The sequence below is a fragment of the Apis dorsata genome, unplaced genomic scaffold, assembly GCF_000469605.1.
Source record: "Apis dorsata unplaced genomic scaffold, Apis dorsata 1.3 scaffold_1067, whole genome shotgun sequence".
NCBI classification, from domain to species: Eukaryota; Metazoa; Arthropoda; class Insecta; order Hymenoptera; family Apidae; genus Apis; species Apis dorsata.
Window position 1 is genome coordinate 255 of NW_006264165.1, and position 12,217 is coordinate 12,471.

The 12,217-nt window shown below is 36.7% G+C and overlaps 1 protein-coding gene across 1 annotated transcript in view; it reads right to left on the reverse strand.

The window, feature by feature from the left end:
• Positions 1-3,203: 3,203 nt before the first annotated feature.
• LOC102679080 (putative uncharacterized protein DDB_G0291608) overlaps positions 3,204-12,217 on the reverse strand; it is a gene marked incomplete at its 5' end in the record, with an annotated part of 9,970 nt that continues 956 nt past the window's right edge. Inside the window, 3 exons of the mRNA XM_031514577.1 lie at positions 3,204-3,673; positions 11,089-11,148; positions 11,991-12,217. The exon at positions 11,991-12,217 is cut by the window's right edge and continues 21 nt beyond it. Coding sequence (XP_031370437.1) covers positions 3,480-3,673; positions 11,089-11,148; positions 11,991-12,217 — 481 coding nt within the window. The remainder of the gene's footprint in view (positions 3,674-11,088; positions 11,149-11,990) is intronic.

Below are 12,217 nucleotides of genomic sequence, written 5' to 3' on the forward strand. Positions count from 1 at the left end.
ATTATTATTTAATATGCAGTATATAATCGTATTATTGTATAGCTACTATGAGTAATATAGTTATGTATTTTATAAGAAATAATGTGTGCTAATAAATTGTGAGCATGACTATATTTTTCGTATATATATATTTTATTAAAATTATGAGATCATTTCATTTGTTCAAATTATGAAGTATATAAATACAGATTTTTAATTTGTTTTGAGTAATTTAATTTTGTGAATTTACTTAAGTTTTGGCATACTATATGGAATAAGAAAGATATTTTGATCTTTTTTAAGGTCAGTATTTTAGAAAAAAATTTGTGACATTATGTCACTTCCGTTCTATTTGTCTTTTATTTGTAGTTTTATTTCTAATTTTCGTTCTATTTTTAGTTTTTTTATTCTTCTTCAGATAGCGCCACTCGCAATTTTAGTTTTTTCGTTCCATGTCAGATGGCGCCATTCATCTATTATATCGTATTTCGATTAGAGTTTGGTTAGAAATGTAAGGAAAATTTACACGGTATTTCAAAATGTTTCTAATGTTAAATAAAAAAATTTTTACGTTTTATGTTAGTATTTTTATCCGTTATTGATGTAGTCACATTTAGTCAGTTAATATCTTATTTTAGTTTTCGTGAATTTTATAGGATTAGGGTTAAATTTATAGGTTAGGTTAAATTTAATTGAAACATTGGAATATTTAACTATTTCGATGATAGGTGCATTTACGTAAATTTAAATTTATTATACAATAAAATTTAATGTCAATATTTTATGTTTCGTCGAATTGTTTTTAACTCCCATCATTCATTATCTGTAGAAAAACATATCGTCATATTGTAATTATAAATTCCATGCAAATGAAAGAAATGAATTTATGTATATTTTGCAAGTAGGTACTTATATCGATGATTAATATCATATGTAATAGCAAAACAATTTTTTATGTCAATGCCTGTTACTTTACGAGTCATTCGTGATATATTTTTTAATTGTTACATGCTAAATGCAAAGTTTATCATAATTTACTATTTAATATTTGTGGATCATTTCTAAATAGGAAAACCAAACACATTATTTGCGAATATAGAATACGTATATATCGTGATATATATATTTAAATTACACAACACACAAATTACAGCGATTTACAAACATTATAAACAAAATTCTAGGAAATCGTGTAGGAGAATGCATAAAATTTCGTCACAACCGCTTTGAATTTTTCTATTTCGGTAAATGAGGTATATCTGTGTTAAAATTGTTGGCCTAGTGAATGAATTGTGTAATTATATATCGGGCATGGAAGAAAAGTGCCGAAAAAATGAGGTAATGCGGGTTAAATAAAAAATCGCGAAGCAGGTTTAATCTTTATCTCAAAGAATAATAGCAATAGTTGATGTTGATAGCATAGATTCGTGAATTCGTATTATACGTTTGTGAATTAAATATCGTAAAATTTTTATATTCATAGATTGTCTACTTTCGAATATTCGAAGACAAAAAGATTATTGAACAAAAGTCTAATTAAAAGGCATAATCGAAACGTAACATTTTAAATTCATGTATTAAATTAATAAAACTAAATTAAATTCGTTTTTAACTATCTTCATGATATAAAACGATAATAAAACGAACAAATAGAATAACGGGTATTTTCATGAAATAATCATTACATTTTTGGTTTTGTGATATGGAGAAAGAAGCGAAAATATTAAGTACTTCTTTAATCTCTCGCATTTAATGATCGAGATGCCAAATAAGAAAGATAGAGAGACACGGAGAGAACGGAGAGAAACGCGACAAAACATAACAGGAAAGATTGCTTCGCGAAGATCTTTTTTTTTTCTTTTTTTTTTTTTTTTTTTTTTTTCTTCCTTTTTTAATCGAACCGTCTAATAAGCAAGTCTTTTTTTTTTTTTTTTTTTTTTCTTTTTTTCTCTCGTTTTTAACTGAAACGACTAATAAGTAAGTCGTTTTGTCATCTATCGTATCTACGTGTAATTACGCGCACCATTTTTGCGAATAATAAACAAGATAATCGATAAAATCGTGGAAACCGGCGAACGCGAATATTATCGGTTCGAATATATTTAAATCGCATACTATACAGATTAATATTACACTAACTACATAAGTATTGGATATGCATCGCTTTTTTTTTTACACGTATACACACACATAAGTGCATAGACCTTTCAGCCACAAAGGACGCGGCGTGATATTTTCTCCACGATTTGTACGTATATTTATATATATATGCATATCCGTGTATGATTATACACATACATACATACGTATACGTATACATACACGTTACGTACCTAAATAAATTTGTACATAAGGCATCACTATAAATCGATTCTTTTCACGTAGATCGCGTCGATAGTTTATGCATTTAACGATCGTTCGAAAGAATCTAGACTAACTCCTCTAGTTGCGGAACGGGGGGGATTCAAATGCAAAGGAATACAAGCGTCAAAAAATTGCGATATATAAATCACGAACAAATAGTTTCTTAACACTTGTTACAGACGTATTGTATTTATATACATAGACAAATAAATTAACGGGAATGATCATGTGCAAATTTTTTTTTCAATACTCGTGTTCTCTTGCATCAGGATCCCTCGCTATTCTGGTTAACTTAGCACAAAATACCTAGATGCCATTATGTGCGTACCAGCTTCCGTATTCGCAAAAGATTTAGCCTTTCTCGCTTCATTTTCTTCGCGCAAGTGAAATAGGAAATTTTAACGTTTACAACATGGTAATTCCTTAAAACTATTCGTATATTCTCAAAATGATTACACTTTCGTCACAATTTTTCACCGATTGAACGGCACACGTTCCATTAATTTTTTTATATAACAATTAACGCGATCAGAAAATTGTCAGAAAACTGTTGTTTTTCAAGCAACAGAATAGAAATCGAATTAAAATTGATACGGGAATATTTCTAAAAATATTGATAAATATGTCTACGTGTTTGTGAAACACGTAGTTTTCAAACACGTAGTTCGAAACTTTGAAATTTAAAAGAAATCAGAAGATTCGAATGCTTAAATGTTTACAATTTACATTTATCGTTCGTATTTATTCAAAACGGCGAGATACACAGAGCAGAAAAGTGGTCCAGCCACTGTTTATTTCTAATAAACATATTTAAGAGTCATCAGAGAATTACATTATTAATTTGCTATCGATCGATTTTTCCCTGTTGACACGAACGAAATGATAATTCGCTCTACGAAAAAATTCAATAGAATTAATTCGATGTAAACGAATTAAAAAAAAATAAACGAAGCACAGAATGATCTCGAATGACTTAATACTCAGATTGTTAATCAATAAATGAAGGAAGTTTGTGAGTTTGTTGCTGGTACGGTTGAAAAAGGCTGAAGGAGATCGGCGTGGTCAGGGGGGCGCGCGTTCGAGGAGTCACTCGACGAAGACGAAGACGGAGACGGAGTCTCGGAAGAGCGGTACGGTCACTTGGCGTGCTGCTTCGGAAGATGCCGTTTCATGTGAAGGGCGAGGTGATCGCTCCTGGCGAAGGAACGCTCGCACACGGCACACTTGAAGGGTTTCGCGCCAGTATGCTTTCGATAGTGACGAGTTAATTCGTCGCTTCTGGCGAATCGCCATTCGCATTCTGGCCACTGACACTGGTACGGTTTTTCACCTGGAACAAAAAAAAATGCATATACACGATGCTTCGTAACTTTCACTCCAGGTACTCGAGAATTCGTTCCCATTTATAGAATACGATTCAAAAGCAATACGCGTCATAGCAAATCGAAATTTGAAAATTGAAATCTAAAAAGCGGAAATCGAGGAATAGATAGGAAGTTGAATAACCGCGCAGCAAAGTTGAGCTGATAGAAAAATTCATTAGTTAAAATTTGTATAATTGATCGTTCTTCGCATAATCTCGATTATTCGATGCTTTGAATGATAAATTCAAATAACTTATCGAAGTGATTTGATTTCTTAACTTTAACCATTAAAATTTTGCGCACCTCTATCGCAGGATATGGACAAGTATCTGATAGTCATCCCCATTCCTTTTAATGCATTCGACATTCTTTTTCTTTCATTAATTCTCCTTTTTCATATTACGTTCTAAAATTTCGATTCTAATATTTCATAATTGCTCCATACTCCATAAGTATGAATTCCCGATTTTTGTGCATCCAAGCTTATTATCATTGTAATTGGTTATAGAAGTATCGGTTTTCGAAGGAGATTGTGACACGCGTGTTGGCCGGGTTAACGGGTTTTCGATGGTCATTTCGCTCGGAAGAAGGCGTAGTTTTCGCGGTGGAGAAAAGTTAACTGGACTCGAAGCGTATGCATCTCAGGACCGTTGCCTCGGTTGCAACGAAGCGAGGCTAGGCGAGGCGAGATAGAGCGAGGCCGGGCGAGGGGAGGCGAGGTCAGGGCGGGGCGGGGCGCGGCGCGGCGGAAAAAGACGAGGTGAGACGAGGCGAGGCGAGGAGCAGAAGCAGGAGCAGGAGCAGAAGCAGGATCGGCGAGAACGCGAACGGATTGCGCTAGAATACAGGTGAGCGTATTGCGGCACGCGGGTACAGTTAAAGGTCAACGCGGCATCTCTCATAGCCTAAGGTTCTTCGTACACCTATCGCCGTCGCAAAGAGCACCGCATTGTTCTTTAATAGGTTCCTTTCTTTGGCCGAACTACCGCCGCGATTCGTGCATCGACCGATCTCGCTCCTTTGCCCCTTTGATTCCTCGCTCCGAATCTCTTCACAATTCTCATCACCGTGCCCGCTACTATTACCCTCTCGATACCATTCAACCGTGCCATTCGACCGTGCTTCTTTTTATCTCGCTGATATGCATATCTTAGCCTCATTTGCGTCCTTTCATATGTTCCTCTTTGTTTCGAATATGTCAAGGGAAAGTCGTGATCTTCGAGAGAATTTAAAGTAAATCAAACTTCGTTTCGGGATTTTCTTTTAAACTTTTTTCATATGAGTTCATACAGTATTAAATTATTATTGGTTTGGATTAGATTTAGTTTAGGTAACTTTTGAATCGTATTGTATGTTTCTCGATTCCAAATTATTGTTTCTTTTCGAATATATTTAGGAAATATATAATAATCTCGTATGAGTGTGTAAATATTGACTGGTGAGTGTAATCGTAGTATCTTGCGAGATCTATTCGCATTCCAATTACACGAACTAATTAACTCTGGTGAACGCGTGTTTTCACAGCTGACGCGGGAAATGCTATTGAGACGACTATCTCGGGATCGTGTCTCTGTTGTCAACAGGTATTTGCTCGAAGGTAAAAGATCCCACGATCGTTCTTAGTTGCTCGACTATTCCACAGCTTTCCTACGTTATCCTCCTCGAATCCAGAATTCGACAATTACGTTTATTTATATCAAAAGTAATTTCAAGCGCACGAAATCTCGTAGGAAATGATAAAAACCGGTTATACGGAGAAAAATAACGGACTCTCGATGGACAAAATCGGAATTCGATGTTTGCTTAGACTAAAAAAAGAAAAACAGGAAGAGGAGGGGGGGAAAGGAAAGAAAGAATGATTTCGTGTCGAATGTGTGTTCTAGACCGCGTGGAATCTCGATTAAAATGATAAAAATTGTGTGGAGGGAATAGAACTATACGGCGCATCGGAAAATAGCAAGCGAAAAGACTCGATAGCTAAGAAATACGCCCACGCATACCGGTGACTCGTTCTGCTGTATGGAACAGCTCGCTATGGAGACGACCCCAACCGGTCTTAGCCACACGCACGACTCCCATACAATCGGTATTACCACCACGAGGCGGCATCCATTCACGGTATTGCTCGTTCATGAGAATTCCGCGGCGATTTCTTCGAGACGTGGCGTCGCGTCGTCCAAGAGAAAAGGACTAGCTCGAGAGCCAGCCTTCCGGTAATAGGGTTTTTTCTTTTTTCTTTTTTCTTTTTTTTTTTTTTTTTGTTACTAGCCATCCCTCTGTCGCGTGCCTCCTTCGCCCGTAGTATATCTTCACTGAAACGAGTCTTACGAGATTCATGGGAAGATCTGTATCTGTTTTATCCTTCGATGGAGAATTGATCGAGTGTAATTTTAAAAAAACGTGGGAAAAAAGGGTGTTACAGAAAACGAGAAAAGACGATACATTGGAAGCGTAAATCGATCGTAATAAAAATGGAAGAGCAAAGCCATTTGATGCGTGTCGTCATCCGATCGGCAATTATTTGTATTGAGTCATTCTATTGGTTACCCTCCGTAGCGATCGTAATGACTCCAGTTTTTTCCCTTTCAGGAAATAACTCGAGTTTAACGCCGATTCCCTTTTTCCCTAAGGATTCGTGTTTTTCTTAACGATTAGTCATCTTCCCACTTCGAGAATTGGAGATTCGTTGATTTGTCTATTTTTCGTGATTAAAATGAAGAATCTTTTCTTTTTTCTCATCTCGAATAAAGGTAGATTTTTGCATCGAGAATTTTGCAGTAAGAAGGGGGCAGATTTGTAAAACCTTTAGAAAAATTAACTAGATATACTTGTAAAATTATTGGTTTGATTTAATTTAAAAAAGAAATAATTGAAAAAATATTTTATTATTTAAGTTTTTTTATTTCAATTTTCGAAATTTGGAATTGTCTTATTTTTTTCATTAATAAAAAATATTTTCTACATTCAAAAGAGGGATAAAATCTAGATCTAGTTTATACCACGTGATATAATTTTCCTTATTATACATAATACTCTTAATATCTGAAAAACTGTCAAAATGAATCTGCCCCCTCCAAAGTTCCCTTAATTTCTAACAGATCAGAAAAATAGTAACAACACCGCGCGTCCGCGTCAATTACCAACGATTTTCCTTCGATAACGTTCCAGATGGAAGGTATCGTTGTTGAATCACGAGCGTTGGCTCGACGACGCCTACGAAGCTCGAGGCGTCCCCGTTAATTTCGGATCACTTTCACCGCGCAGTACGGTGTCTGCCATTCGCAGCGTCTCACGATCCAACAACTCGCTCTCGAAACTCCGTCCTAGCCTCTCTCGTGCCCCGACAATTATTCCTCGTATATTCCTTGTCGTGCTGCTACCCGACAGCGTATGGATTTTCGTTCGTTCCTTCGTTAACGATCGAGAAACACCGTTAGGAACTCGAATCGCGAAGGTTCTCCACCACCGCGAAAGGCTGGCCGCGTCGAGTTTTAAAGCCGGATAAAACGACAACGGGCAAACATGCAGGCTAGAAGGTTGCCAAAGTTGAAAGCATGGATGAAGCAGGAATGTTGCTCGCCTCGTGTCCGCACACCCCACACCGTGAGACTTCTCCTCGCATACGTGCCAATCGGTTGTCTCTACACGCGAGACCTCTGCGTCTATAGTGCGAGTAGATACGTGAATATGTATGTATACGCGGTTCACGTTGCGAGATTCCCTTTCTTTGTGTTAAGATGCAACTATTTGGTAAGAGATCTGAGATGTTTACGAACAAATTCGTTCAAAAATCTTATGCACGTATTGACGATAAATATATGTGGTAGAATTTTTTTTTTTATATGAACTGCTAGGAAGGATATGATGTATTATTCAATAACAATGGAACTCTTTGTCGCTATTATTATTTTATGTTATATTATACTGTTTTAATTTATACATTGAGCAAAATGTATACGATTTTTCATAATTCAAAAATATATATACATATATATATATATATATATATATANTTCAAGATTTGATCTTTGGTCAGGTTATTTATGTAGCGAGAGTCTATTTAATTCCGCTTGATCGGTTACGAAATTAAAATTTGATAAAATATAATTTTTTTCTGAAAATACAACAATGTTTAACGCTTGATAAATTAATTTTTTCATTTGTTTTGTATGAAAAATATAACTTACACTTCCAATTATATTATGGTACAAAAATATTCATACGAACATATAGAATAATGTCGAATGGTAGATGCATTCAGATAGTAGGAGCTCAAGTAGAATTCAAATGATAAGACATTACTTAAATTCCATTCAATAGACTGTTTTACTGTAAATGTACATACGATTTGCATTACTACGAAGTTGCTTTCTACTGTGCAAAATATAACCAAGATTCTACCATATCTACAAAGAAATCTCTTAAAAAATTTCCATTATTTTAATTTCGTAAAATCAATCTTAATATCAAGCTTCAAAAATTCAAATACAATGCGCGTATAGTACACATCAAATTGTAAAATTGTTCTCACTTCTTCCATATCTACAAACAAATCCATTAATTTACAATACACATATTAATAAATATATGCATTGTTCGTGTTTTTAAGATTGCTTTCCATTGTAAAATGTAACTAACAAAATTCTAATCTCTCTCATATATATTTACAAATCCGTTCAAATATTTCTATTGTCCTCTTGTTTCGTAGCAATAAGCAACATGAACGTTTTTGTTTCGAAAGCACAAAATTAACCTTTGTCTGAAATAATAACCGGTGAGAAATTCGCGTGTTGAACGTGTTGTATATAACTGCGAGCATTGCGAGGAACGATACGCGTTTTCATCCCACGTAAAGTACTTACACACGGCTCGTCTTACGGGAGAGTTTCTTGGACCTTTGAGAGTTTATGTATTATACGGCTCATCGAATAAGCCGAGAAGTTTCGTTTCGATATATACGTGGAATCTTCAAATTCCTATGTCTAATCGGATCGTTGCCAGGTTCCCATTCGAGGATGTTTCTTTCGCTTATCGCGACAGCGAGAGTTACCTCGAAAGGATCGGTTTTTATCCGTGTGACGTGGCGAATGGCGCATCCCGCCTATAATTTCGATAACATCTGTCCCAAGTGGATAAAAAAAAAAAAAAAAAAAGGAGAAAAAAAGAGAATGATCGTCCCAAGGTTGTCTCGCGTAAAACCCTGAAATCGGTAGACGCGCACGAAATTTTCCTATTAAGAAACACGCGACGTGTACAGCTTACACGTGGTATATAACGCATTCGAATACATTAGCGGAATACTAAACGCGGCGATGGTCGCAAGAATCGAGCGAATGCTCGTTCGTTCGTTCGCATTCGATCGGTCGCGAACAATCCTCGAATATAGACGTTCCACCTTGGACGGTGTATAATTTACGAGCGATCGACCCGATACTCTTTTCTCGATGCTTTCTCGATGCTCGAGACGGGACAGCATGGAATGGAACGAGCTGGTTCGGAACGCGGGACCGGACGGTACTGGACTGATGGGACGAGACACGCATGCGCACGGTGCACGCGTAGACACGCGTGTGTGCATCGGACCAGAGGGCAACCGGTGGTGAATGCGCTCGTGGCGAGGCTTAACGCCGAGAGACGATTCGACGTTGGTTCATTCAAGACAAGAACCACGTGCCCGAGGCTCTCGACCCGCTAACTACGCCACTGCTTTATCCCTCGCGATTCACCTTTCGGATCTCCTTAACGGCAATCCCGTTCTCGCCTTTCGTTCCTTTCGAGATCGAATGTTTATTAATAACTAACCTACCTGCACCGAATTCAGAGAGAACGTAACGTCTAATAGAGGTATCGGTGAAGAAGATTTTCTCGTCTTTCAAAATAAGTAAATCGAATCATATATAATCGTATCGTTCTTAATTGTTGTGTCAATCTCACGAAAAGATCAAGTAAGATACAAAGATCTATCGACAGACAAAGAGAGAAATTGAATTGTTAAAAATATGCGTTATGTAGGAACGACAATGCGTGACGCGATGACAGGTTACCGCAAAATCTCGAGGTATCAATTTGGAAAGTGGTACATCGTGGTTCGGACGCCTTTGGCAAGCATTCCGCGAGAAGTTGTCGAGTGGGCACGCGTGCATCTATCGTGCCTCTCTCATTCTTTTCGACCCGACTATACGCGTTTCTACACGCGTATATGTATATACGTCCGCTTTCGCGTTTGCATACTCAAACAACGTGTACCCGCTTCATGCACGAATTTCCTTCGAATTGATCTTGTGCATTCTATTGTTCTCCATGAACACTTTGACTTTCTATGCGTGTAACTAATTCGTTTTGTAATCTACTTTGCTTTTATGAAAACGACTGCCTGCTCTTATAATCGATGCATTTTTCGACGAATAGGAAATAGTGAACAAATAATTCGTAGAATAGTTTTTGTTTTTCAATATCGACAAATTGTAGCAATTTGTTTTATTAGTGAGAACTAATGTGCATTTATTCCCAACTTCTCATAAATAAGATTGTCTCCTAATCTACGATCTTGTATACAAAAAGATCTTCAGAGTTTAATAGAAATATTAAACTTTCATCTCGTATGATCTCTGTTATTACAGAAAAAGATATAATTTAGATTTTATTTATTTAATCCCTACGAATCTATATTTATTAAATTCATTGTATCACTGATCTAAATTACAATTTTCTACGTGTTCTTTCTATGAATATCGAAAGAAATCGAATTCAACTTGCGACAACTGTGAACATATCTATACCTAAGCAAAGCGACGGCAAACGAGCACGCGACAATTCCTTCAGAGAGAAGATTCCGCGTGGTTTTAGCGGAGAACCAGAAACCCTTTCATCCTCGGCCGTGTACAAATACACGTAGGTGTAGGTAATACGAGCGCGTTAGCGAGCAGTGTGTTTGGATACGGACAGGATGTGGGTCGCTAGCTCGAAGTCTACGAAGCGGAGTGTCGCATACCACGTTTCATGCGTTCCTTATACGTTTACATATGATAGAGGCTCCTTTGCGCGACACCGCGCGCATAGACGGAAAGATTGGAGACTCGAGAGAGACGGAAAGAAGAATACAAGTACACATATATATATATATATATATATTAGAGAGAGAGGGTATAGAGACGAAGGTTAAAGGAAGAAAGGAGGCTGGAAAGAAGGAGAGGGTACGAGAACCGCGCCCTGCCCACGCCAAGCGTTCGACCTCGCGCTTTCAAACGCTTCGTTTCGCTTCGTAGATGAGCTACATATCTAATTTCCACGGTCGTTCCTTCTTTCCATCGGTATATGTAATACCGTTTTTCCCTAAAACGAACCCGTTATCCGGCAACCTCGAACGTTCGATCTTACATACCTGTGTGTATCCGCTGATGCGCCTTTAAATGTGAACTCTTCGTGTAGACCTTTGTACAACCTGGAAAACGAAATGTAGTTAGCAGTGGCCGACTTGAATCTAGAATTAGCGTCGTCTAGAATTTTGTTATGTATGATATATTTATTGTTGGAGACAGAAATTATTAGTTACATTATTTTATTGCATTATTTTGTATATTCATAGTTTAAAAATCTTCTGTCGAAAGTTATTGTAGATAAGAGGTTCAAGAAGATAAGTCATATTCTCTAAAATCGATTTATAGTAGTTTAAAATTTTCTTTGTTGTTTAAATTTTCTAATTGACAAAGTATTTATGGATGAAATCAATATTAAATTATCGAAATAGTTGTTTAATTGGTTTCTTGATTGAAAGTTTGAACAATAAAAAGATTTTTGAACCGTGAAAGTTATTTTGATTTTTAATCGTATGTTTTTTAAAATCACATTGGAGATTACAATTATGCAGTTTATTTTCTTTTCTTTCATCAATTTTATTGCGATGCTTACTTGTTTAGAATTCAACAGCATGTTGAGCAATGATAATTAACATAAATATAAAACAATATAATTTATAAATATAATTCATAACAGTTGTATCACTTTGCATTAAAAATACGTATTTTTCCATACGTATTTTTTTCAAAGACTTGTCACAAACAATTTACAATCATCAAATCCTCAAACTTTCTAAACATCCCTTATACATCCATTATATTAACGAAAAAGCAATAAAACTCGCAACGAACAAATGCAAAGAGAAAAATTCCCATCTAAAAGCTCAAAAGAAATTCTCGTGTTCAAAAATCCTCCAGAACAGTTCCACGAATATATTATTACCGTATTATGCACAACAAGTTGACAAGTTTCCCTCCCTTAGCTTACCTATGAAATCACAGTGATGAACGCGCCTCTTCTCCAGCTCGGGATTGTTCCGCCTGTTGAATTTGGTGGTGATAGCGGGAGGTTGAATCCTGTGAGGAGGATTCATAATGGACGGCTGGGGATAGGGTGGAGGCGGTGTCCGCCTCGGTGGCGCCCCTATCGGCGAGCCGGGGTCGGAAATCGGCGGCGTCAGCGGGGAAATGTACATTAACCTAGTCATCGAGCCG